General features: G+C 39.6%; 1 protein-coding gene across 2 annotated transcripts; it reads right to left on the bottom strand.

Moving 5' to 3' along the window:
* Positions 1-6: 6 nt before the first annotated feature.
* bbox1 (butyrobetaine (gamma), 2-oxoglutarate dioxygenase (gamma-butyrobetaine hydroxylase) 1) lies at positions 7-26,811 on the bottom strand. 2 transcript variants are annotated; one of them, XM_067576792.1, is made up of 8 exons: positions 26,791-26,811; positions 21,265-21,725; positions 18,758-18,872; positions 5,753-5,951; positions 4,774-4,879; positions 4,402-4,598; positions 3,538-3,704; positions 7-1,706 (listed from the first exon to the last, which is right to left on the bottom strand). In XM_067576792.1, the coding sequence occupies exons 2-8, from the start codon at positions 21,667-21,669 to the stop codon at positions 1,546-1,548; spliced, it is 1,350 nt and encodes a 449-aa protein (XP_067432893.1). In that variant the 5' UTR covers positions 21,670-21,725; positions 26,791-26,811; the 3' UTR covers positions 7-1,545. The 2 variants fall into 2 exon arrangements, with proteins under 2 accessions (XP_067432893.1, XP_067432821.1); XM_067576720.1 differs by lacking the exon at positions 26,791-26,811 and adding an exon at positions 25,424-25,522.
* Positions 26,812-27,999: the final 1,188 nt, after the last annotated feature.

The following is a 27,999-nucleotide window of genomic DNA, read 5'->3' as shown; positions in this document are numbered from 1 at the left end:
GAGACGTTTGGAGCTTTGAAGATTTTATTCTAGCGAGCGCTGTGACAGTTCAGTGAAACATTTTTACAAAATGCAAGTTTGTCTGATCGTTTGAAATATTTGGCTCCAGATTGAACACCAGCACAATCTTTAAAAAGTTGTATTTAAGACTGGATTAAGGGAATAAAGGCACATTATTAAAATGTGCAAATACACAGTCGACCCACCGCCGCAGAGGATGAAACATCAATCAAACCCACTAATGGTAAACAAGTCTGTGAATGCATGACCACACTTGTCTTTATAAATGTTTTAGGTTACACAAAAAATGCCTTAAATAAATAACTTTTGATGTGGATTTAAAAGCAAAATTCTATTTACAATAACAATAGTGAGCAAAACAGACTCATCGACATCAAATCACAATTTAATCGCATCACAAGTCTGGATATTTAAAGGGTCAATTAACTACATAAAACATTTTATCCTGTTTTATCCTTTAATATGCAGAAGTTTCGAGGTTTCTGAAACTTTTGTCAACCATATCTACACGTTAGAAGTAAACAGCAGTGTGTCTTTCTATGAACTGATGATCCACACTGTCAGCTGTAGTTTCACACAGGGGTGTTTGTGGATTATCCAGAGCAACAGGGACACTGTTTCTGGAAAGACGAGGTGCCCTTGAGTCTTTGCAAATGTATTTTTTTTCAAAGCTCTGAACTCCAAATACGAAGTGAAGTTTTCACATCTATTGCACTGAGGTGGAGAAGGAGGTTTTGCTTGACCAGATGTTACTGGGGTGAAGTAGAGAAGTACATTATGTCTTAATTATGTTGTAATTTGAGTGAACTGACCTTTAAATATACATCTACGGTTAGTTTGCGCGGCCAGTTGCGGTACAGCTACCAGTTTTAAACTTGAAGGCAATTCATACTGAATGAGGAGAAAGTCACATCCTTAGTGAAGGCACATGATTGTACAGTAGAGGTAGTGAAATACTGTAACAGGCAATAAGAAAAAATAATGCCTTATTATAATACTACTGACATTATCGTGTACTATAATACACTGTGGAGTAAAAGGACAATATATAAAACCAATTATAAAAATCAGCCTATAAAAACTTGTCACTAGTCACTATGACTAATCAGTCCAAAAGCCCATTTAAGTTATAATTTGAATGTAAAATGTCTTTCCTAAGTCTCTGCTGAGATCATTCACACCATAAATGTCATTTTTTTGCATTGTAGTGTTGCATTAAGTGTCATAAATGATAGATGATGTTCCAACTGATGAGGAAAAACTTAGTACAGGAAGAGTCTTCACTTATCTAAATCACTGATGCATAATCTAACCGACATCTATCATTTGATGCTTGACTACTTCACTCAGTGAGCTCTTGACCTGCTGTCCGCTATTTCAGTATCTTTGCACTTTGCCCAATGTAATTTCAGCTTTTTAAGAGCAACATTAAGTGTGGCTCAGTAGTTTATAGCCGCCTGGTACCGTTTAGATTCTCTGCAAAGGCTGTAAAGCTATGTATTTAATTTTGGTGTTTTCCTGGGCTCACATGTCCTCGTTGACGGAGCTGCGGAGAATCCGGAGACGAGACATGACTTCGTCCCAGTCCAGGTAGGCGCCCTCGAGGTGTCGCAACCGGTCCGGCCTGCTGATGTAGCTCTTTCGGCCGTGCAGCAGACGCCAGTTATCAAAGGTCACTATGTCGCCTGCAACACAGCAACACCCAGAGATCAGATATAAGAGGGATAATTCATGTGATTTTTACTTTATTATCTCAGTGAGGAATTAGATTTTGTTATTTCTCTCCATCACAGGGAGGTCGAGGTCGGCTACAGCAAAGTTGGTAGTTGTTCAGCTGGAGATAAAAAGCCTCAATATGTTTCAAACTAAATGTTTTGGACCGCGTGACAGCGTCCGATACAACCATCAGACAAGTGTCGACAGCAATCGACAATCACACCCAACTTCATCCAGCGAATGGCGGAGGTATGAAAGAACTCAGGGTTTTAACATCTGTCTCAAGTTCTCTTTTCGTTCTTCACACAACTACTTTCATCGTTTTTCATGTGAACAACGTGTAACACAGCATCACACTATCAACACACGCTGCATGAAAGTGTTTTTCCTGATCTGCAAGATCATCTAAGTGCCGGGACGTTCGAGTGTTATGTTGTCTCAGAGTCTGGACCTCTACGGTTACAGTAGCGTTTCAACAGTACATGTTGAACTTTTCATGTTTTCAGGTTTTTGAGTTTTAAGCTGTTGCACGCTTTATAGGCCACAGGAGTGCAGGTCATGCTGACAGGATGTGTCAGTAGGAAGTAGGAAGTACAGTCAGGGCCGCTTTAGGCCTCCTATCCTTATGAAATATTAGGTTTTGCTACATTAAAGCTGATGAACTTATGAAATAATGAGTGTTTTACTTTACTTACTGTGATAACTGTGTTGATTCTGTTGACTGTATTGTTTTTCCAGTAAATAAACACCTCGTATGTACAGTATGTTGCATCATGACAGTTGCAGAAATGACTGATGTGTTTAAATCAATATATAAAGCACTTTGACAGGTATTATATACAGTCTAACTATCCTGCCAGGAGAATTATCTCGAGGCTATAGTCTGACACTGTGAATAAATCTGACGCGCTCCCACACGATCTCTTCGGTATTCTTACAATAACACAGGTTTGTAGAGCTGAACGATCTCTGCAGCGAGCGTGTAGATGAGTCCTGAGAGGGAAACGTGTCGGCCAGCCACCGACCGGACTGCTTAAACATAAACTCAAGTGAACTTTTAACACTGTTTAATGTTTTCACGCTTACATTCTGATGGCTGGTCGTCAGTTTGCTAACACATAAAAGGTGAGAAGGCGAGAGCTTTTGTCAGTATCAGACTCAAGGCTACGAGGCTGTGACTATTTCCTGGAAGCAGTACGTTTGTTTGTTCATTTTTTTTGCCAGCGTTATCTATGACAGCAGATTTTAGAGTGTGATTACGCCAGACGGGTATAAACACTTTTGCCTTTAGATGTGGTTGAATGACATGTCGTCCTAACGGGTTTGTTTGAGGCATACTGACCCTGAAGCGTCCTCAAGGACACGTCATTACGATGGATGTTTGCCAACATTGAATCCGGGGTGCTGCTGTTGAAACAAAGGCGCCATCCTGCTACAATTTAATGTCCTTAACGTCTCAGACAACATCATTATTCCCTCTGTGTCTCCTGATGCTGAGGACACTTTGCTGAGCAGTGATTATTTAAAGAGGGCCACAATAGATTTGGGTAATTTGATTTGGTCTGCAGCGACAGAGATGACATCGACATCCTTGATGTCGTCATGACCTTGTTGACGCTGCTGGATATCAGCAGAGTGGATCCTTCTCTCAGAGCCTCACTGTCATTTTTAAGTTATTTTTAGTTCAAACTTGAAGCATTTATAGTCTCTTTAGACTGTTAATGTGGTAAGGGGGTTAAATAAATGAATTTATTTAGACATATTGTATCAGTTGAGTTTTAAGAGGAGGTGCTCACTGACCTGGCTCCATCCGGTAGGTGACCACGTTCTCCGGTCGGTTCATGATATTCACGTAGGCCTTCAGTGCTCTGTAGAAGGGCTGAACCTGATGCAAGGGCAAGTCCAGCACTGAATCTCTGGTTGCGTTGTTGTAGTTTATCCTCAAGACTCGACCCTCGGGGTTAACGCTGCTCATAGAGAGAGACAGAGAGAGAGAGAGAGAGAGAGCGAGAGAGAAGGACAAACCATCAGATGATTAGTTTAACAGAAAATTAATCTGCAGCAATTCTGATAATCAGACACTGTTTATTTCCAGCTTGTTAAAGGTGAGGGTTTGCAGTTTTTCTCTTTATTACGTTTCTTGTAAATGTAATTAAACAAATCTTTATTTCTGTAAAAATACTTTGGGTTTTTGACTATTGGACAGATAAAACGAGCAACTTAAAGACATCATCTTGTGCTCTGGGAAACTGTGATCTGCATCTTTCATTATTTTCTGTCATTTTCATAAATTAAATGTTTAATCAATTTTTAGTTTTACCAAGACAAGATTTAAAATGCCTCGTTTATTCACTGGACACATTAACTTACACTACAATACCAAAAGTATGTGGACACTCTAACAGTATATATCTACAGTATGTGATTACTTCTCTAACATCTCATCCCAAATGCGTTGCTGTATCAGCCTCCACTTTTTGTTAAGGCATAATAATTACCAACAGCAGATGGCAGTGTCCTCCTACAAATCTCTACTCACTCGACGATGAACTGCTGCATCTTTCTTTAATGCATGTCATTTCCAATTTGCGTTGTCTGAATCTTTACTACACAGAGATGTTATAAACGCGTGTGACCGTGATCTGACAGGCCGTCTCCACTCACTCGATGATGCATTTCTTGGACTGCAGCATGAAGTCGCAGTAGTCCGTCCCCGTGTCAGTGAAGTCCACTTGGAGCGAGGTGAGGGTGTCGAAGGCCTCCGGGTCTTCTCTCTGCAGCTGCTCGGCCATGTGGAAGCCATCCACCACCTCGCTCTCCCCTCCATCCACAGCCTGGTTGATGCAGTGCAGAAACTGCACCTACACACATGCCGGACAAATGTTCGTTTTACAACACAAAAAAAGGACATAAAATCCAAATACCGCCAGTCAAAACAAACATATAAAAGGCTGCAAATAAATTCATAAGTGATAACATATCTGTTTAGTGCAGTTTAATCCTCTAAATAGACCGAGTAAGTCAGATTTTACTCACTCCAGGAGCAAAGTGTAATGCAGGATAGTCAGTGTGGAGACTGAGCTTGCCTGACGTGTAGGCCACATTGTTTGCCATGTATTTGTCCTGGACCTGCCATGTGTGCCTGAGGATAAAGATAACATAAGTTAATAAACTCCACGTTAATTATTTAAGTTTGGCTTTAGAAGATCAGCAGCGACAATTAAGCTGTGTGGAGAGAAAAAGGATGAGATGAGATGAACTTTGCAGTGATCCCTGAGGGGAAACCGGGCAGCTTCATAGCAATGCTTAGACGGTAGCTTCTGAAGAAGATACTTCATTGAGATGCAGCAAGAGTCCGAGCGCTAATGAGGTAAAGTTATCTTCCATGTTCTGTTTGCCTGCCTCGTTTGGATGCCTGACTCGTAAAACAGTCTAGTTTTTTCTGATGGCAGGTCTGCAGCTTCAGTCTGCACTCTCTTTACTTCCAGCAGCATGAGCTCATCTGTTGGCAGTGGAAAAGCTTCACGCTCCAAACCTCTGTTCTGACTGAGTGCACCAGGTAATTCCTCTGGCTTATAAAAGCTGGAATGCTTTTAGGTTGTTTTCCCCGTCTCTGTCCTCAAGTAATCAGCACCGTAATAAGTCAAAGTGATGAACTCCCTTGTGATGAAAGGGGCCAACAGATACTCGCTAAGCTTCTCCATGGAACCAAAATGAATCAAAGTTACAGATAATTGAACAGTGCACACATTTTCCTACACATTAATGTTGTAAACTGAGAAACTTTTATCAAAATATCTGGTTGCTTTTTCTGTGATTCCCTAGAAAGGGAAATAAAGGTAAATAAAGGTCTTTTGTATGTTACTTTTACTAATAACACTCCCCGGGCTCTGCTCCAGAAAAAATACGCTCAGTGGAAAATTCAACATTTCAAGATTTAGAGGGGCCTTAGATTATTAAACAGTGGCTTGGCCGAGGATGACTGGAGCAAAATGGGTGAATGTCAGAGTCTTACCCGTAGAACGTCAGCCTGAGATAGCCAATCCTCTCGGCGAGTCTGGCCACATGGCCTTGCTCTGCCGGAGCCCCCTTCAGGTACACGATGCCAACGCGGCGCAGAGCCAGGAGCCAGGCCAGCGCAGCCTTATCGTCATGGAGGACTTCCTGGTAGTCGGCTGTGGGGATACGTAGTTTGCGGTCCCAGTAATAGCGCTCTGAGAGGAGAAAAAGGACACGGAAGAAATATCAGTTAGTGGGGGTTTTTTTTTTTCATTTGTCTGACAAGGAATAAACCATTTCTGCAATGCACCGACATGAAGCTTTTCCATCCACCAGTGAGTCTTGGTCCAGTCCTGTAGCTGCTCTGTTAAACAAACAAAAGCTGTACAACAGGAGCAGAATATCTACCCATCATAACTTTATCAGATGTCATATTTTTCCTCCCCGTAGTCTGTTATAACCCGCCACGTTCTTTCTTTTAATGCACACTCTTTCCCTGCTGCAAGAATAAATCTCAACTACTGTTTTATTCAACAGAGGATATTGGCAGGTTTATGTGGAGGCATAAATGATAGGTACATATGGACACCATTCACAAAGCATGAATTCACAGAGATACTGAATGTTTTCAATAGAGAAACCTGCGTCAGCATCATACCGTGGTTTGGTACATCTGATAAAAATGGACTAGAACCACCCAGGTGTGCAGCAGAGATGAGCATTAGAGCGTGCCCGATCCCTAATACTTTCCATAACACATGCATCACTACCTTTAGAACATGTTTTCCTCTGAGACGAGTTAAAAAAAGGCACATAATGCATCTGGTCTACTAAGGACAAAGAAAAACAGGTCAACAATAAGTACGAACACACACTCTCCCAATAAAACGTGCCGTTGCCATTTTTCCAATCTTAGAAATAAAAACTTCATTTAAAAACTGTATTTGAAAACAGTTTTATGTTTGTGTTAATTATAGGTCTGTTATTGGCTTTCTTATTAAAACCCATCTCATTTAGAGAACTTTGCAGCTTGCCACTGCATGCGATAGTCTGCACACTTTAAGATGAATAGCTCACTGAGAAAAAGCTGCATGTCTCCCTCAGACAGACAGAAGTGGAAAAAATCCTCCCACTGCTCTCCACCCAGCTGGCTCCACTCCTTTTTCCATGGAGCCTCTCTCTGGTGACTTCCACAGAAACAGCTGCTAAGTACATTTATGGGAAGAGGAAGGTTTAACTGAGGAGATTGTGTACCTGTCTGATGTTTGTGGCTCCTCCTCATGTCTTTTTCAGTACCCGCTGACTTTCAAAAACAAATATGCCAACTTGCTGCATCACAAACAGATTACAAGGCCGAAGCCTGCAGGAGAGATGGACACATAGCAGGGCGAGCTTGCTGAACTTCACGCATAATTTATCACTATTTAAAACTGTGTCTGGAACTTTGAAAACTAAATGTGACTGTTTACTCTGAGAGGCTGTGAAGATTTACAGTTGCAACAGACTTTAAAAAACTAGCGATGAGAAACTGTGGGGCCTCGTTTCTCAAAAGGCAGCGAGTCACAAAGCACGCCGAGATGCAACATCAGTCGGAAACAGTGATCATCATGACTCGCAGACCTCCCTCCAGGCTGTTGTCACAAACAATCAGTTTCTGGCTGCATAGTTCAAAGGGTCAGGAACTCCCCGCTTGTTAAAACTTGTCAAGAGGGTGGAGGGAAACAAAGGCTAAGACTGCGAAACTGGGGCAAAGGTCAAGCCTGAATGTTACAATTACTCTTGTGAAACTGGACCTGGATGTCTTGTACAGGTGCTACGGTGTTTAAGCGCCTCGGTTTGAGGTGTCACCCATGACAAAGAGGCTACAGCTGCGGTAATAGTGAGCGTATACATCAGCTGTGCAGACCTGGCTGTGGTTCAGCTCTCATTTTGAAAACTTATCACGCTCGCCGCTGTCGAGTGAGTTCACATCGTGTCGGCCGCCGGGTCGAGCAAAAGATGAGAACTTTACACGACTATCATGTAATCAGCTCGTCACATGGGCTTTGTTTTAACTGGAAAGACTAATCACAAATCTTAGATGTGAAAGGATCACAAGGAAATATTTTTTTAGCCTGGTCAGCTCACACTGGTCGTTGTCAGGGGTCTTGACATCCGAACTGTTGTAGATATAAATCTGATCCAATTTGGAACATAAAACAGTATTTTACACTTATTCCAATAAAAATCTATGGTACACTACCTACCCACACCACATGTTAGACACAAAATTAGTGACTAACTGGTGAACACAGTAGAGCATTTAGCAACTTAAGAGCCAGATATTTCCTTCAGGAGTTGGTGGAGACTAAAACAAAGCTATAAAGGAGAGTGAATATTGAACTAACATTAATCAGGTGGACAGAAATACAACTTATATTACTCTGTGTCTGCTGGATGTATGAATAGGCAAACTTTGCTATTTCAATCTCTATAAGGTAATAACAGGTCAATGTTGTGTTAATTATTTGTTTCTGCTGCCCCAAAGTGGCCAAAAAATAATTGAATTCAGGTGAAACTTTCCATGGTTTTCAGACTGAATCAAAACAATGAAGTTGTTGGTTGGAAAACCAAAACAAACAGCTGAAAGATACTAAAAATCTCAGCAGATGCTGCCGAGGGGAACTGCAGAGTTGGGTAATAATTATCTGTGGATTTGTCATTACAAGTGACCCCTTTCATGTAAATAAGTAAGTAAAGCCTTATTTATATAGCACTTTTTTAAAAACACACAGTTACAAAGCACTTCACAAACACACACACGCAAAATTAAAACAAGCAGATTAACAAAATAGTTTTATTTACACAGAGAGCAACAGACCAAAATGAAACGCAACAAGACATGAGAACAAGAAGGGAGGTTTATAGAAAAGCTTGCTGATATAAACGGGCTTTTAGGCGCCGTTTAAAACAGTCCAAAGATTCAGCAGATCTAATAGATTGCGGAAGATGATTCAACAGAGTCGGGGCTGAGACTGTGAACCTTTTGTCTTGCAGTTAGTGTGGGGGGGATAGATAAAAGGCCGAGATTTGAGGATTGGAGTGGTTGAGAAGTGGAGTGAGGAACGAGGAGGTCAGAAATAAAAGCTTGGGGCAAAGTCATGGAGTGCCTTATACATAATCAGCAGGGTCTTAAGAGTTGATTCTGAATTTTACAGAAAGCCAACGGAGGGAAGCAAGAACAGAGGTAATGTGGGACCTACGGCTGATTCTGTGAAAATAGACACTTGATCCATTGGTTATATAAAAATATTGATTATAGCCGCTTTAAGTAAGTTAATCCCTGCAGAGCTTTCAGTGACTCTCTGAGGAGTGGACTCTACTTGTGACAAAGCGACTATTCACGGACTAAAAGAGAGACATGAGCGGTGATTGATGCCTTAAGACTGTTGATATAAAGGCATTAAGACGAACTAAAAAGAAAACAAACTGGAAAAAGTTGCAGAAGAACGACTTAAAGATGAATAAATCGAAGATTAAGTGAACAACATTAGATGACTCATCTGAACTCCAACATGCTTTCATGTTGGCTTCAGCGCCCTGCAGCAGTACAGGCTGATGTTCCGGTCTCATTGGTGTGTAATACTCACAAATACCCCCTTATTCACCAGACGCTAATTGACCGCACTGTTTTTTTTTTTCCTTCTACAAAGGCCTGTGTGTCAACCTAACCCTCTCTTGCATAGTTTCCAGCTGTGGTTAACGGAGATACGATGTCAGAATTAGCATGTGTGTGTTTTTAAATACCTGCGTGTAAGAAAACACAGCGAGGGGGCGTCAAACTGAGACAGCCTTGAGTTTCTGCTGTGTGCTCATTTGAGGTTTTCACAGGAAGGACTGTGCTTGAAGGGACACCTCTGACAGTCTGACAAGATAGTATATGTGCATAATCCCCTCCCCTGTTTCCCCCCCCCCTCGGTCGTGGTCTGCTACAGTGGCTTTTCCAGATGAGGAAACCTGAAGCCGCGGCTCCTGTGGCTGTCATGCAGCTCTCCCCTCACTGTGCTCTGTTAAAGCTCGGAGGGCTGCGTTGCTCTCCTCTGCAGCTGGGAGCGCCTTCAAAGCTCTGGTTCATTCACTGCAGTCATCCAGAGAGCTTTGTTTTGTCTTGGTTAAGTTTTATCACAGAGCTCGGATCAGCTCACTTCAATGGGCCATCTGTGGAATGCACACTGGAGGGTTCAGTGTCAAATGAGCATAAACAACCTTTTTTTTTTTTTTTTTTTAAGAAATAGGCTCAATAAATTGAATTCAATCTGTTATTTATGGCAAAAACACATCTTAGAGATTTTACTGAATATAACTGCAAAACATTAAATATTTAAACTTAGGCACTCATGCCTTATTTCAGCTGCGATTCAAATAAACCATTGTACAATATTTCCATTTTTTGAACGCTTCTGTATCAATAAAGGCATCTTTCAACTGACAGTTTGTTACTTTTTTTCCAATATGTACTAAATCATTGTTTAGTCTCTGCTAATGCTTGCGTAAGTGAATACATATCATAACAGACTATTATTTGAACCAGGTTTTCCACCCACAACTCAGCTTGTGTACAGCTGCAAGTATAAAATCTGATTTATGATTTGCGTTCTTGAGAAGATATAGCATACATATTACATATACAACTCACTAAACAATATTAGCCTGACAACTTAGAGCTACTAAGTTACTTCTTAAATTCATTTTTAAAGGGGAATAGCAACATATCTGATGACTGATTAAGAATTTTCAGATGATTTCTTTCCTAAACAGTCAAAAGTAACTGTGACCTATATTTTACCACCATATTTATTTGTCCTTGTATAGAAGAGACATATTCAATCATATTCTTTACTCAACAGTCTAAACATTTGAAATATAATTAAAGAAACTGGCCCGGGTTATATTCCAGTTAACAATTAGCACATATGTTTGTGTTTTCACAGTGTACCTAAAATCTCTGTCTGTGCGTATCCATGGAGCTGCAGAGTCACACCACCCTCCCCTAGTTTCGACAAACACACCTTTATTTATGAGACAGACCTGGATGACAGAGCAGCCAGCCTCTGATTTCCCGGTTTAGAGGAGACAGACTAAGCAGTGTTTCCTCACTGGAGAGCTGCAGGCCCTCCGTGCACTAATCCAAACCCAACTCTTTCTCCCTCGGCAGGTTTAGGTTCCCAAAATTCTACTGAGCCTTGCGGTAGTTTGTCAAATTAGATCCTTTTTGCCAACTTATACTCAATGATTTCATTATTATCTGAAGTGCCAAGCAGAGAGTCTGGGTCACCAAAAAAAATGAAAAACCCAGTTCTTATAATCATGATGTAAACGGTGTTGAAATAGCAAAAAGAGATGACAATGAAAGGAGATTTGACCCAAATACAGTGAATTAGAGGAATGCACTGAGAACTTAACTGTGTCTGTGTGTGTCTGTGTGTGTCTGTGTGTGTGTGTGTTTGTGTGAAAAATAGTGACATTTGTTGAAAAAAGGCCAAATTTCTCAAGAAAGAGACAGCTGATATGTGGAACATTTGGCTGACCTACATAAAAACAGACTCAGCTGTCTATTATAGCACAATAAGCCATGATAAAAGCTAATTTTGACAAATGAAAACACTGAAGTCATACAGGAGATTTAGATTCCACGGATTCCTTTCAGGTTGATAACACAAGCATGTTCACGTGTACGAGAGCACGTGTGTGGAAAGTCAGCTCTGTCGGAGCTGTTAATGGCGTGTGAAGTGATGGTCAGCTTTGGGAGAATATACAAGTTTTTCCCATAATGGACCTCCGCAGTAATGTTTCCAGGAGCCTTTCTGTCAACTGCCGAGTGATGACATGGAGGACTAAATTCAGACCAGAAGGCAAAGAGGAAACATCAGCCAGACAGCAAATTGACGAATCAGCTGCTACGCAAATTAATAGACCAGTAGAAATATAAGCAGACTACAAAAATCTAAACTTAATATGTAGAAAGGTAGAGAGAGATGAAAGTTTAAAAGTGAAAATGACTGTATAAAATGCTTAAAAACTTACTTAGCAAATGTAAGGCTGAAAAGTTTGAATTTAAAAATATCATGTTTACAAATTATGCCATTTTCCACTCCTGTTAGGTCTTCGGACAGTCTGTTCTAAATAGAGAGATATAATCTAAGACATACTCAGACTCAGAAAGCGGAGGTGCACCCGTTACTGTTTATACTACACTGGGTTTCTGCATGTGTCCACACATGTGGAAATGGCGTATGGTTATAACAATTTTCAGCTGCGCTTGGACATCCGCAAAGAGTCCACAAGGACCCTCATGGGCAGATGACAAAGGGCTAGTTCTAAAGTACAATACTTTCAAGATTTTATAGTCAAATTTGTACAAAAACAAGTAAAGCTTTTAAAAATGAAGCAACTTAAGTTGTTTTTTTTTGTTTTTTTGGTAGACCAGATAGAAGAGCATTACAATTTTCAGGCCTGCAAAAGATCATCTGTCTGTGTTGGTACCACAATGTTTTACCAAGTACCACAAAGAGTGTGACAGATAAATTACAAATTGCTTGTGAGTGAGTATTTTCCACCTTGTTTTTAGATCACATATGGCCTTCTGCGCGGTGCTAAGATCGATTAAGACCAGATCGTTGAGGTTAAGACATGATGAAATGCTTAGGCTTCTTTGACAGGCAATCATCAGCTTAAGGTTAGATATTTTTCAACTTTTGGCTGCTACTACTGACTGGAGGCGTTCTTGGCAGGCTGGAGGAGGATGTAATAGCGACAGCTGTTACAATGAGAGAAATCTCATCGCACCTTCAGTGTCGTCACTGTTTTCTGTCAATTGGACTCTTATAAACTTTTTCTACAATAAATTCAATAAAATGTAGCTTTTTCAGCCTAAATACTTACTTTACATTTTGTGACTTTTTGTGTGTTTATTGATTGAGTAGCCTTGTGTTGTGAGATTTTACTCAGTAATTTCTATATAAGGGGGACAATAAAGTGGCCAATTATAGCTGTGACCCAATTCAGAGGATGGATCCTATATGAAAAACCTGCTCCATGAAAGACTGACGGCCAGGCTAAACCTGCACGTCTTCCCTAAATTGGTACACTTTTATTACCAGAACAGAAGAACACTATTTCATGGGACAGGTGTGTAGGAGAGGGACGAATGGATCAAAAGTTGCAAACAAACTCTTGCACGCTGTCTAAATTTCAATGATACGTTTATTTGCGGTGTTCGCAGTTCGTTCGACAGTGTGCAAGAGTTTGGTTGCAACGTTTGATACTTTCATCACCAGGAAATTGCCCACAATTCCCCTCAAGCTTAGACTTAACTGTAATATTTCACTTCAAATCACGATTGACAAGAATGTATTATGGGATGCTGAGGTTTGTAAAAGATACACCAGTTGTGTTTTCCAAATTTTTGTTCAAAAAGAAGACTTGATTTCTAGGATGAATTTGAGGGAGGCTTTGAAATGGGACAGACCTGTTATTCAGTATTCAGTCTAGAAATCAGGACTAATGAGGATCCAGATCCTGCATTAGGATGTGGCTTATGTGTCTAGTCCTCAATGAATGATTGGTAGTGTGTCAGCCATTTTGTATTCGGTATTACTCATTCTGCTAAAACCCTGACGAAGGCCATTTGCTGAAAAAAAAGTTGTCTGAATAAGTTTTGAAGGGTTATCTTTCACATATTTTGTGAGACATAGTGTTCCTTAACACAATCCTCAAGGCCTCCCTGTGCTAGATGTTTTACTCATTTTCACATTAGCACTTTGACTGAGAGAACCCAGCAGCAAAAAAGAGTAAAAACAATCCCAATCTTAGTATGTAGAGTAGAGTAGAGTATGACTTTATTAGGACCAATGCATCAATCTAACATGGAAACATGGAGCTTTGGTGGAATCTAACACTCCTCAGAATGAACTTGCAGCCAACTCTGCTTTTGTTCTGCTAATAAAATACAAAATTATCAATCAACTGGAGGAACAAAACAAACACTATCTGCCAGTGATTATAATAAACAGAATAGGAAATCGATTTCACATGGTCAAACTACCATGAAACCGCCTTGAAACCGTGAAACCACATCAAAACTTTGACCAGAAGAGCAGAAAGAAATGTGAAGGGAGTTTGGCCAACGAAGGGCAGGCAGTGGTACTTTATTACAACTCAACACAGTTATCATGAGTGATCACAGCAAACGACTCAACTTGTTATAAAAAAATGACATGCCATTATGCCTTGTTCAGAGTGAGCAATTTAAACAGTTTGCTCAATTAGAGAATGGTCGTAAAGGCAGATTGGAAAAGAAGGATTACGTGTCCAAACTACAAAAGCGAGGTGGTGCGTGAGAAAGCACTGTGAGCTATGTGTTTGGGCATATTTTTACTTTCTAAAAAAGTCCATTGAACCTGTATCATATCCGTCTTTTAAATACCAGTGACATAAAATTAGTCATGATTCCCACCCTGACTAAATAAACATGACAAGCGCAAAATGGGAGGCCTGAGACGATGACATGGTTCAAATATTAAAAGCATCTGGCAGGCGTTTGAGTAAATCACTGACAGACTTATCACCAAAAAGGAAGAGTCATTGCAGATAAGGATGTGAGTGACACAAGCCTTTGTTGTTCTGGGAGCAATTCAGCATCCTAATTCTCCTCCGAGTGATGTAATAAGTTCAAAGTGCAAATGCCAGCAAAAAATGGCTTGTGTGAACTCCAAAGGTCCTGAACACATCAATGAATCAGATGTAGTTTAATGAGATATAACTGTTGACAATAACAGACCTCAAGGCTTTTGATAAAAACACTAATAAATCTGACAGCATTCTTGTCACATAGTAGTTGACTAATTAAATATTTGTCTGCACCACATTTTATGGCAATCCATCAAATAGTTGTCGAGACAATTTCTCTCTGAACCACAAATGTGAGCCTGCTGTCACAGGATCACCAAAGTCATTAGTATTTATGTGTAAAGGTTCATGGCAATCAATAGATGTTGAAATATTTCATTCTGGACCAAAAATGATGGACCGACCAACCAATCCAACCACAAAGTACACAAAGTAAAGTGCAGCTGAGCTGTTTGGATGTCAGTGGTTTTGAAAGTATTTGGTCATTAAGCCAAGTGTTGGACAAATTGAAATTTTGATCTGATGGCAGCGCTAAATGAAAAATTAAGGGATCACAAAAGTCATAACAATTCATCCTGAGGGGGGTGACAAACCATCAAATAGTTGTTGATACATTTCACTTAAAAGCATATATGTCAACCTAATGGTGGCGCTAGAGGAAAAGTCAGGAGACCATCAAAGTCATTAGGATTCAACCTCTGGGCACCATGGCTAAATATTAAATTTTAGTACAGATACATATGAGGACAAGTCACTAAAAACCAAAAATGTCAACCTCAAGTTGACCCTTGAAGAGAAGTCTGGGGATCACCAAAGCCAGTACGATTCATCCTCTTGGGGCCATAAATGTCTGTACAAAATTTCTGGGCAAACTATTTGATTGTTGTTGAAATATTTCAGTCTGGACCAAAGCGGAGGACTGACCAACCAGCCAACTGACCTTTCCATCCCTTGAACCACGTCACTAGCTTGGCTTAAATAAAAAAAATAACACACTGGATTGCTGTGGCCTAAATCTAACCAGCTCAGACCGGCCCAAAAATGATCAGTCTGTAAAACCTCAGTTCTTTTGCAAAACCTACGTAAAAAGACAGCAGAGCTACTAAACATAACCAGAATGTTGAAATTCAAAAAGCAAGACGGCTCTGCAAAAACTAAAATAAAATGTCCAAACAATAACAACTACATATTGGGATATTGGAGAATTTGGCAATAGCATCTCACAACAGAAAGGCAACATCCAAAAAAAAGTCTTAGAAGTTAACTGAAACTAAAAACTTACATATATTGGACGGGACCGAGAACGTGTCTTTGAGAGCTCTTCGGTTACATGTAAAGGCTCAGGGATTTTGTTCGTTCCCAAGGAAGGAAATACTGACAACTGTGAGCTGTGTTTGGTAAGAACATGCAGATCTTTTCTTGACCCTAACTCTAAATCAGTTTTCCATATGGCAGAGTCAGGAGGGGGTCTGAATGAGACTCTGGCATTCATACAGACGCCAGCCTGTAAGGTCCACTGCCTAACGCTGTTTCACATCCAGACCGTACTTTGGTTCAGTTTTATCTAGATTGGACATGCAAGGACAATAAACTAGAGGTGCTGACAAATCACATGTGCATCAAATACGCTACAGGAAACAAATTGAAAATCTACCAGAAGATCTAATTGAAAAGGTTATTATGCTTGGAAACTCATTTAAGAGTCAAATTTACTGCCAGTGAATGAGGAAAACTAGAATTTGCGCAATAATCAACTGGATCCTTAAGTGAAACTATAAATTGTCAAGATGAGTGAGTGCTTAACTGTTTAAAAATAATGACCAAAGACAACAAATTCAACATGTTCTAGTTTCATTCCTGTATTTGGGAATGTGTAACACACACATTAAAATGTCCTCTGTTAATGTTTTAAGTGCACATGAATAGTAATGGTTTAAATCTCACACCAATAACAGCTGCTGCTAAACGACATACTGCGGTTTGAGTTGCACATCTCCATGGAAACGGCAAAAGCAGAGGAAGAAAACATTACTCTAGACATGAAAACAGAGGTATGGCACAAGGTGAATAATATCCCCTACGCTCCCATTTTAAATTTAACCTCACAGTGTCCTGTGTGTGGCACACTTTTACTGTTGAGGACACTTTAACAGGCAAACTTGGGCCTATAAAACCTAGGTGCTCTGCATGAAAAAGGAAACAGAACTTCAAACTTTAAACTGTGGACTGTGCTTCTGTGAGTTAGCGTCATGGAGAAGTAAGGAGTGAGAATATGAGAAAAATCCTCCGAGGTGAATGCTGTTCATCATCCATCTTTCAAGAATGTAGACCTTTCCAGTATTTTTCAGAGCAAGGAATTTCAGGCTGGCACTCAGGGGGAAATAATTAAACCCAGGGAGTGTGTGTGTGTGTGTGTGTGTGTGTGTGTGAGCACGTCATCTTGTATTGTGTTTTGGTGTATGAGCTTAGCAGTATCTTCCAGGAGCGCTCCTGGCTCTGTGCTGAGTGGTTTAAAAAAAAAGTCTACACTACAAAATGACTATCTGTCTCTATAATGTAGTGAAGGGGATCTGTTTACACTTTAACATGAATGGAAAGGCTCTGCAACACACACACAACCCTAATCAGTCTGGAACAGAGACAGAGCAGGAGCCGCTCAGCCCTGTGGGTCCTTCAGGACCACGTGTGTGTACACAATCCGACTACAGTCCATCCCCCGCTCCAGTGAAGTGCCGCTACCTTGTTCCACTGCTGAACTTTCTCCTCTGCTGTCTGGCAGACTGTAAAGCGTATTGGGCCATTGTAAATGTACTGTAAAATTAGTTCTCCTTCCAGTCTTAAGAAAAACCTCTTTCCTTAACAACCCTGCTATGTTCCTGAGGGAAAGAAACGTGTGGAAAGAAAGGTTTAAATCAGGGGCATCTTTTATCCCCAGGAAAGGTTAGCAGAGAACGTACACTTATTTTCATCTTAACAGCTACACACTCACATCTGAGAGCTTCTGCTTAATTGCACAATGGATGTGAACAAGCATTTTGTCCACAACCTCTCAATACCTGCTGTTGCCACATGCCAAGTGTATATTTCAATTAAAAATATCAATTAGGGAAAAAAATAATAGATTAAGAGAGTGATAATGGCAATGCCAATGTCAGAAACATCCTAAGTGTATTAAAAAAAGACACAAAACAGTCAACAAACAACAGGGCCAAATTAATTTCTGCTGACTGTTGGACAAGCGTAGATTTCATGAACCAAAAACAGGAATTAGACAGAAATGTGCATTTCTGCCAAAGCAGAATCTCTTCCACTTAAATTTTTATATTGACTTCATAACAGACAGTGCATGTCATGCAGGAAAGAACACAAATTATACCCTTTCCAATGTGGTTACATTGGAAGGAAAGTATGAAAATTAGATCATCTTGTATTTTGCAATAAATTAGAGTTAATGTGGTAGCGTACTCAAGTGTTTGATAGAAAGAGCTAAATCAATGACATTGACTAATTCATCACATTTCAGCTTTGAACATTTCTGCATTGAAAAATAAAATATGAAATTCATCAGGTCTGATCTCATCGGAGAACCAAAACGGGCTGCTTTTGGATTTGGGATTCTATTTTTTTTTTATTATTATGTTGGACTGAGATATGACGATGTAATTGGGGATTTGGATGTTAATGATAAAGTTGTGTATCAGATGGCACGGGATCTGACGTTCACGCCATGTGTGATTCATGCTAAGCCTCATCAATCTGCTAGCTTGCTACTTGTGTACAAGCACGTAACACTCCCTGCCTGCCAAGCAGACGTTGCTGTTCTCAGATACGGTTTTTGAAAATATAGTAATACATGACAGTGTTTTTTCATCCTGTGAATTCCAATACAGCCACATTATGAGTTATGGCCTCCTTCGAAAATGATCTCTTTGGCCATTACATTAACAGCAGAGTAATCAATTAGAAAGTAATCAGAAGTTTCAAACCAGCGCAGTTCAATCTATACTAATCTTTTTTCTCTACAGTTTGTGTGCATTATCTTATTACAATTTCATATCCCACAACACCACTGACTTCATGCTGTGAATACACATGGATACATACATTTAAGAGAAGATAAGCAAACTCCAACAATGATATGTATGTGTATAGTTTTAGTGCTGGTGCCATCTCATCTAAGCCCCTAATGCACATCAAACATTTCTGTGCAAACAACAGATCACTTACAGCAGCTGTACACACATACAACAGTAATTGGCACCCAATACCAGTTAATTACATGCAATTTTAAAATTACAAAGCCTGGTACATGTATTTGTACAGTGTAAATGGAAAATATAAAAGCTGGACTCACCATTGAGGAAGAGCTCTTCTTGCATTGCCTGTCTTGCAGCATGAGAGAAACAGCGTTTCTTGAGCCACTCTGCGTCAAACACACTAGTGTGCTGGTCGGGCCACACAATGGACACCTGGGGAGGGAAGGCAAGAGAACTGAACTGGTAACAAGGTAAAAAGCTCATGATCCCCACTGGCCAAAATATTTCAGATTTTTTTCCATGTTGCCACCTCTTTAATATTTTGCTGTGATCAACCATCTACTGAAAGTGTGGTGTCTCGCTGTCAAATAAACAATAAGAGAAAAACTTGTCTATTGACTGGAAATGATGAGGTCAAATACTTGCTGGGTTTTCTGTTTTAAATGAATGCATGATTGCACTTGTTTTCAGAAAGAGAGACTGTCTTTCAGAACAGACCGCCCTTGAAGCCAAGGAAAGCAGTACTCTCTTAGGTCATACAACTGCAAAAGCCCTACAGTACATACAAAAAAAAAAAATCAAACAGTTTTTTCTAATTAAATGCAGATTGATTTGTTGATCATCCACTTCTTTTTTTTCTATAGCCAGGTGAAAGCTTGGAACCATTGTCGTGTCACTTAAAACATGTTTACTATAATACTACAGTAAATCTTGGTACAGGAAACAGTAGAACCGCATTGGGAACTTATAGCATTTAATTTTCACCAACAAAAGGAAATGGCACAGAGCGTCACTGTGGCTTGGCAGCACTGTCACATCACAGCAGTCTGTTTATGGCTGTGTCGCACTTCAGGAGCTGAAGCCCCTGAAGGACGCCGCTTATGAAGGTGGTTCCTTTGGAGGATTTAAAAGGTCAGGCTGAACATGACATTCCTGACAAAATGAGACAATGTCACCTGACAGTTGCTCTTAAACAGTAAGCAGAGTGTAAAGTTTCATCATAATTGGATTTACAGAATGAGTTGTGATGTTTCACTTCAACACAGGGTGGACAACAGGAAAATAGTAATAATAATTATAATTATAATAAACTTTTCTATAGCACCTTTCAAAACCAGAGTTACAAGGTGCTTCACATAACACGATACCATAAAATACAGGTGCAAGATAGAAAACAGAGAAATAAAACAAACAAAAAAAGATTTAAAAAGAAAATGCAATGAAAACAGTGGAGTTAAAACAGAACAACAGTAAATCTTTTGAATAGCCATTATATAAATATTATAAAAACGCCAGTCTGTACAGGTGGGTTTTTAAAAGCTTTGCAAACTGAGGTGCTGACTCAGCTGATCTGACACTGAGGGGGAGTTTGTTCCACAGCGTTGGAGCTAAACCAGTAAAAGCATGATCCACTTCTGTTTTAAGCCTGGACCATGAAACTTTTAACAACATCTGATTCTCTGATCTGAGGGGTCTCGGTGCAGAATAAAGGGGGTTAAGAGTTCTGAAATGTAAAGGGGAGCCAGGACATGTAGGGATTTAAAAGTAATCAATAGAATCGTAAATTGAATTCTATACTGAATGGGGAGCCAGTGATGTTCGGCCAGGACTGGAGTGATGCTGGGTGTTTGTAAGAAGCCTCGCTGTGGTATTCTGCACCAATTGTAGCTGCATCGTTCAGGCAAGTAAATAATGAACTGCAGTAGTCTAGGCAGGAGGAAATGAGGGTGTGGGTGATTTTTTGGGGAGCAGAGGGGGAGTAGTGTATCAGGATAGTCTTAACGTACCCATGTAACTTCCATTTATCTTAAACAGCCAAACTTTTAAATTGATAACGGTGCACAAAAACATTACCCCTTTTGCTACCTTTGCTTTCAAACATCCCTTTGAATCTTTTCAGCCCCTGTCTGAATCTTTTCATACTGAGCATCCGCTGATACCAACTCCAGTTCGATACGTAATATTTTATCTAAAATGACAATGATGAATGTGTATCAAACACGCTGAAATAACTGGTGTAGCCTACTTAATTTGGCACACCTTATTTTAACATAAGCCTCTTGATCCAAATACTGGAGGTCCTGGTTCAAAACTATTACAATGATAAGCAATGATGACTGATATGATATAAATGAAGGTTCAACTGGGAGAATGTGACTCCTGAAATGGACATGATGCGATAACTGAAATGTGTGCTGCAATTTTCATTGAATTTGAGGCCACAATGTTCATGCATACAGCGCTTGATTTACTAAGACAGCACCTCATTGCAGCTCCAGCTCCATCTTTTACAACGGAGTCAAAAAGAGCAAGCAGCACAAGTATACAGATAACCAGACAGATAATAGGTTTTAAATAAAGTTAAAGTAATTGCACCTGAAACTTTACTTATTACCATCTAATGGATTGTGAAACTGTGCAACAAGCAAACCACTTAATGTAGGGGGCTTAATGGTAAACCAGGATGTAGCTCTGTAAAATGTTTACATTTACACTGCCAGTTTGGGTATGAATTTAAACATTTATCTTCTTCTCTTAGTATAAAACATTCATAACTTTTGTATGAAAACAGAAAAACACAAGTCAGGTGAAGTCAGTGGCCTACCTTGTTGTCATTAGTGACCTCCACAACGTTGATTCCCATATGGATGTCAAGATCGGACATCAACAGTTTCCTGGCCTGAGCCGACTGCAGCGTACACAGTGGACACTGGCAGTTGTCTCTCAGCCAGGTGAACGGGTACAAGCTATGGCCTCCGTCCTCCCACTCCACCTCAACCAGCCTCTCCTCATCCAGGGCCCGGACATGCCTCATCGAGTGGCGAGCCACAGGAAGAGAGGCTGAGCCCAATGTCTGCTGCCCACGGAGCTGCACTGAAGTCAGACAAGTGGGTGTTGGACTTACAGCCTGGCCTGGTCTACGACAAGCCCTCAGAGCCCGGCAGGTCATGGCAGAGGTGCTCCTCTGCAGGGCCGGCAGGGCGAAACGTGAAAATGTACTCAACCACATTTATGAATGGTTTCCTCCAGGAAACTATGTCTCCAGATCAGAAAGGGCCACCAACTCTGTAGTTAATGAGAAAGCAAAGCAACAGGATTAAACAGTGGGAAGATGGATGGAATTACACACTTCCATCTTTGAATTGATGAGCTCAAACACTGGTAGGGGGGGGGCAAAAATCCAAAAATCCTTTTGTTTCAGCTCCTAAATTGTGAGGATTTGCTGCTTTTCTTTGTCTTATATGACATTTGGGTTTTGGATTGATAGCGAGACAAAATTAGACATTTGAGAATGTCATGCTGTCAGAAACTGATGGGTATTTCTCACTTATTTCTGACATTTTATAAAAAGATTAAAGGATTAGTCAGGAAAACAATCAAATGTAGAAATAAACAAATAAACAGCTTGCTCACTGCGGGACGAGCTGTTTATTTATTGCATGTGGTGCAATAACTAATAATTGGACACTGGAGCCCTGCAGTGTGTGAGCTGTTTATTTGCTTATTTCTACATTTGCTCACTTTCAGCACAGCACCTGCGCTCTTTGGTTTGGATGTTGGATGATTCTATCTCAGAAAAATGATCAGCAAATTAATTAGTGATGAAACTAATACTTGTAACAAGTCCACTTCAGCAAACCAGAATGTCTAACTGGTCATACTGTAATTAATCAGGGTAGACAAATCAGAAATGAGCCGACACAAGGATTGAAATATTATACACTGATGTATTAAAAATATCAGTGAAATTATGGTGTTACAGTAAATTTTGCCAAACCTATTGGATAGTTCGACATGTGATTGTCAGCTGTGCAGAGCAAAAGGTATTTTCTAATCTTGGTCTGCTGACTGTGTTTTTTAGATAAGATTTTGGGCAAAGCAGCAGCATTACTTCAAAGTGCACTGTGGTCCAAATCCTGCACCTGTGTGAAGTTTCGTATCCAAAGTATTCGTTGAGATCTTTCCCCTATTAGTAGCAGGAATTTCCCAGACATACATTCATTCATTTGTGGCGGCCTCCCTAAATATCAACACTGACCGCCACATATTGATTTTATAGGTTGTTTTTTTTTCACTATTTAAAATGGGTAAAATGTTATTCTGTCGTAGAGCTGCTAGCAGCGCATTGATTCGATCAGCTCCTCCTCACCCCGCTCTCGCTCTTTATCTCACAAACATGTTGATAACGGACCCGTCTGTGAATAGCCCCTCCTCTCCGTGCACACTCTGAATCAAAACATGATCATACGTGGGAGGAAGGATTGTTGTTGGCTTTTCCCCGTAGAGAAGACGGCTGGCCGAATTCCTGAACCCGGAAACATTGAGTAGCCTGATTATTTTCTTGATACATCAATTTATTGTTTCGTCTATAAATCATCAGAAAACAGTGAAAAATGCCCCCCACAATTTCCTACATCCAAGGTGATGTCATCAAATGTATTTAGTGTAATTAATGTTAAGGGGATTGGTAATGTACCCATGTAACTTCCATTTAATTTTAACACCATAAACTTTTATCCTTATGATACCTTTGCTTTTCAACTTCACTTTGAATCAGGGACGTCCCAACCAAGTCTTTATTGACCTCAGTCCCTATCACAGTCCTTCTATATTGGGTGTCTGCTGATATCGAGTCCAATTCGATACTTATATTTACCTAAATTATGATAAATAATGTTTAAATATGTATCTACTGTAACACACTGAAATAACTGATGTAGCTGACTTAATTTGGCACACCTTATACTCCACGAGCGTCTTGATCTTAATACTGGAGGTCCTTCTTTAAGACAATTAAAAGCTGCAAATTTGGACAGTTGAGAAGACTGAACGATAAAATATTTAAGTCATTTTTACATGAAAATTGACTTAAACCAGTAATCAATTGTTAAAATAGTTGCTAAATAATCTTCTGTTTGTTGACAAACAGATTGACTCACACTCTTCTGTAATAAATTCCAACATTAAAGGACGGGTTCACAGTCAGCTGCCCAAATGAACATTGAAATAGGTTTTCCTTGCTGTAATCATTCCTCCTGTTCACAGTGACCATTAGAAGATCCCTTCATAATGCACTTACAATGTAAGTGATGGGGGCCAAAATCCACAGTCCTCCTTCTGTAAAAAAAATGTATTCCAGTATAGGTTATCTGAAGCTAATATGAAGCTTCAGCCCTCCAAGTTAGTCAAATCAAGTAGATATCTTTCAAGGTTACAGTCTTCTCAGTGCCAAAGTCCCTCTTTTTGTTACTATACATCCACCACAGTGCAACAGGGAAAGAGTGTATTTATTTGCTTGCCTATTTTCAAATATCTCAGTGTGAATGGGAGCATTCAAAAACCTTACACTGAGCCTTATCATAAACTAACAGCCCCAACTGCTCTTTGATTCTGCTTAGTTCATATTTCCTGAAACTAACGGTTTTTAAAGCTGTGACATCACTACCAGCGGGTGGATTTCAATTTGATTAGCACACAGCGTCCACCCTCTGGATCAGTGGTGGAAGAAGCACTCAGATCCTTTACTTAAGTCAAAGTAGTAATACAGCAATGTAAAAATACTCCATTACAAGTAAAAGTCCTGCAAGAAAAATCCTGCTTAAGTAAGAGTACATAAGTATTAGCAGCAAAATGTAGTTAAAGTATTACAGTAAAAGTAGTGGTTTGGTCCCTCTGACTGATATATTATTATAGATGACATCATTAGATTATTAATACTGAAGCATCAGTGTTAGAGCAGCATGTTACTGTTGTAGCTGCTGGAGGTGGAGCTACTTTCAACTACTTTATATACAGTTAGCTAGTTTAGTCCTTTGGTTCCCAACCTAGGGGTTGGGCCCCTCCAAAGGGTCACCAGATAAATCTGAGGGGTCGTGAGATGATTAATGGGAGGGGAAAGAAGAAAACACAAAGTTATGATACACAAACCTGTTTCAGTTTTGGGATTTTTTCTCTCATCTCTGATTTTTTGGTGAAATATTGGATCATTTGAACATTTATTGAAATGAAACCATGTGAGAAGTTTAGAGGGAAAAATCACTATTTGGTGGAGCTGTTAACAACTCACAGCCATCTGAAATGATGTGTGTATCCGACTACACACTGCTTTTTGTAAGATGTCAAAAGCCAAAAAGGTTGGAAACCACTGGTTTCATCTTTAACAATGTGTTGTACTTTAAAAGCTTGTTATATTATCCATTGTGTCAAATCTTCATCTGAAAAGTAACTAAAACTGCCTAATAAATGTAGTGGAGTACAATATTTACCTCTGAAATGGAGTGCAGTGGAAGAATAAAGTAGCATCAAATGGAAATACTCAAGTACAAGTACCTCAAAATTGTACTTATGTACAATACTTGAGTAAATATACTTAGTTACTTTCCTCTGCTTGCTCTGGATACAACCAAACCGTGTGTGGACAAAGGGTGTATGAACAAAAGCTGTCTTACCCTCCCCGTTACCTCGTTTTATCCGCTAACGTTGTAGCTGACAGCAGCTTAACTGCTGCACATGATAAGTTTAGCCGGCAGTCTTTCGCTTTGAGGAAGAAACATATGAGCTACACCGGCTGTTAGGTAGCTAGTTAATGTAAACGCACCTTCCGGCTCCTCCAGTTGCACATCAGTTTCAAAGCTAACACAGAGGCTAACCGGTTGACCTACTTCCAAAAGAGGCGTCTTTACCTTCTTTATTTTAAAGTTTATGTATTAAAGTGCCACCAAAAAGCAGTAAAAACGAGCCCGTCAGCCTTTAATAGACGTTACCTGTTGTATTTAGATGACAGGTCCTCTTTCCCTCCGGTGTCGCGTGCGTCAACACAAATGTCGTCTGTCAGCGCGAGACAGAAAGTAGGTGAAAGGTTGACCGGGAGGCAGAGCACGATGACATAATCACTGCATGAACGGTGCTGCCGTGTGATCCCAACTGATAACAGCGGCCGGAGCCAACAACGACGTGTTTTCACAAACAATAGTGATAAACCACAGTAGTCCCTCCCTACTGGTTTGTAAATCTAGAAAACTAAAACATTTTGGACAGATGGGGAAGTGTGTATGTGTGTATGTGTGTGTGTGGTAGGTACAAACTGAGGAACTTCAACCTCAGAGTGTCTCTGGGGGGAAGAGGTACTCAGATCCTTTACTTAAGTATAAGTACCAATACACCAATGTAAAACACTCCATTACAAGTAAAAGTACATAAGTAGTATTTTGAGCTTGATGTAGTTAAAGTATTGCAGTAACAGTAGTGGTTTGGTCCCTCTGACTAATATATTATTATAGATGACATCATTAGATTAGTAATACTGAAGCATCAGTTTGTAAGCAGCATGTTTGTGTTGTATCTGTTGGAGATAGAGCAAGTTTGGACTACTTTATAAACAGTCAGCTAGTTTAGTCCAGTGGTTCCCAACCTAGGGGGCGGGCTCCTCCAAAGGGTCACCAGATAAATCTGAGGGATCATGAGATGATTAATGGGAGAGGAAAGAAGAAAATACAAAGTTCTGATATACAAATCTGTTTTCAGTTTCTATTTTCTTTGGTGAAATATTGGATTATTTGAAAATGTACAGAAATGAAACCATGTTAGAAGTTCAGAGAGAAAAATCACTATTTGGTGGAGCTGTTTTACTCAAGTACAAGTACCTCAGAATTGTACTTATCGTAAGTACATTTCTTGAGTAAATGTACTTTCCACCACTGGGGAAAAGTTTATGGTTTTGTGGAATCTGGGGACCAGGTAAGAGAGGATTGGTCATTGAACAAGACTAAAGCTGAAACAAGTAGCCTAGTCAATCAATCGATTAGCGGATCAGCAGAAAATTAATCAGAAACTAGTTTAATAATGGTTTAATAATAATGTTTCATGCAAAAAATGCCAAACTTTTCTGACCTCAGCTTCTGAAAAGTGTGGATTTGCTGCTTTTCTTTGTCATATATGACAGTAAATTGAATAGCTTTGGGTTTTGGACTGATTTTTGGTTAAAACAAGCACTGAAGATGATTTTCTGATATTTTATAGAGCATATAATATTATATATAATAATAATGAAACTACCTGTTAGCTACAGCCCCAAACTACACAGTACACTTTAAATCTTCATACCTCTTCAAAGTCAAATTTTCATTCATACCTCTGTTTACTTTCTACCTCCTCTGCAGGTTCAGGGAAGATGCAGGTTCCCAGTAGATGTTCAGTAGAGTCTTCACACCAAGTGACACCCGCTAACATCGGAGTTTTGATTTTAAAGGCTCCTTTTTACAATTATTAACCCAGGATCAGACACGTTCACCCGATTTATAACATGACAGAGCCACGTTTCAAAGGGTAAGTGATGATTCCAACTCGTCACCTTTGTTACTGAAATCAGTGCACACGTGTTAACAACAATAACAGTAACACTGGCAGTTTTATCATGTAATGAACCTTGTGGCTTTGGCTCAAGCACACAGCCAGCTGTAATAGAACTGTACGGACGGTACTTAAAGTCCGGATGAAATGGCGTTTCGAGAGTATCAAACTCAAATTGAAGATTGATTGATGGGTGGATGTCGTGATATTATTGGTTGAAATGGGTTGGTTCAAGCTTACGTAAGCACACATCATATTTTGTTTTACGGGAAGAAAACATGATTGGATTTTGATATAAGAATGCAAAGAAATTGATTTTTTTGTTGTTTTTTTTGCATATATTGTTAAATAGGTGCACAATATGACTGGGGATGTGATCTTAAAGGGTTAAAAAGGCATTTTTCATTTCATCTTGACTTTAACGGTTTTAAAAATACAATTTGACCCATTTAAGAATACAATATCTGACAGTAGAAACATGATTATGGTTAAAAATAAGGATTATTTGAAATGCTCATATGTAGGATGGCATAAAGACTTGTTTATTCATTAAAGTGAATTAATGTATAGCAAACAGCATACAGTATTCTACTAAGACTTCCAATGTGCTTTCAAGAAAAGTAAAATTATTTAAATGCATATTAAAAATTGATGGAATTTGACATTTTTGGAATATTTTATTTTTACATTGTTGTGTAGCTGAATCAACTAAGACGGTAAACACACAAGCGCATAAAGAAGGGGCAAATAAATAACACAGCATGGCGCTCTAGCACACATTTTTTCTGTTAACCAAATGTCAGATTTTGCTAATAAACAAAGTTTATAAACAGCAGAATTTGGAAAAAATGACTGTACCATGTGAACCCGTGTGAGTGAGAAGGTACACAGTGTTCTGTTGAAAGTCAGCCTGTAAATGATACTTACACCAGCATCATGAATTCACAGAAATAATTTATCTAATTATACCAAAGGTCAGCCTGCGGTGAAG

The sequence above is a fragment of the Thunnus thynnus genome, chromosome 1, assembly GCF_963924715.1.
Source record: "Thunnus thynnus chromosome 1, fThuThy2.1, whole genome shotgun sequence".
Classification (NCBI taxonomy): Eukaryota; Metazoa; Chordata; class Actinopteri; order Scombriformes; family Scombridae; genus Thunnus; species Thunnus thynnus.
Note: the sequence above shows the minus strand (reverse complement) of the source record. Positions and strands in the feature narration are given on the sequence as shown.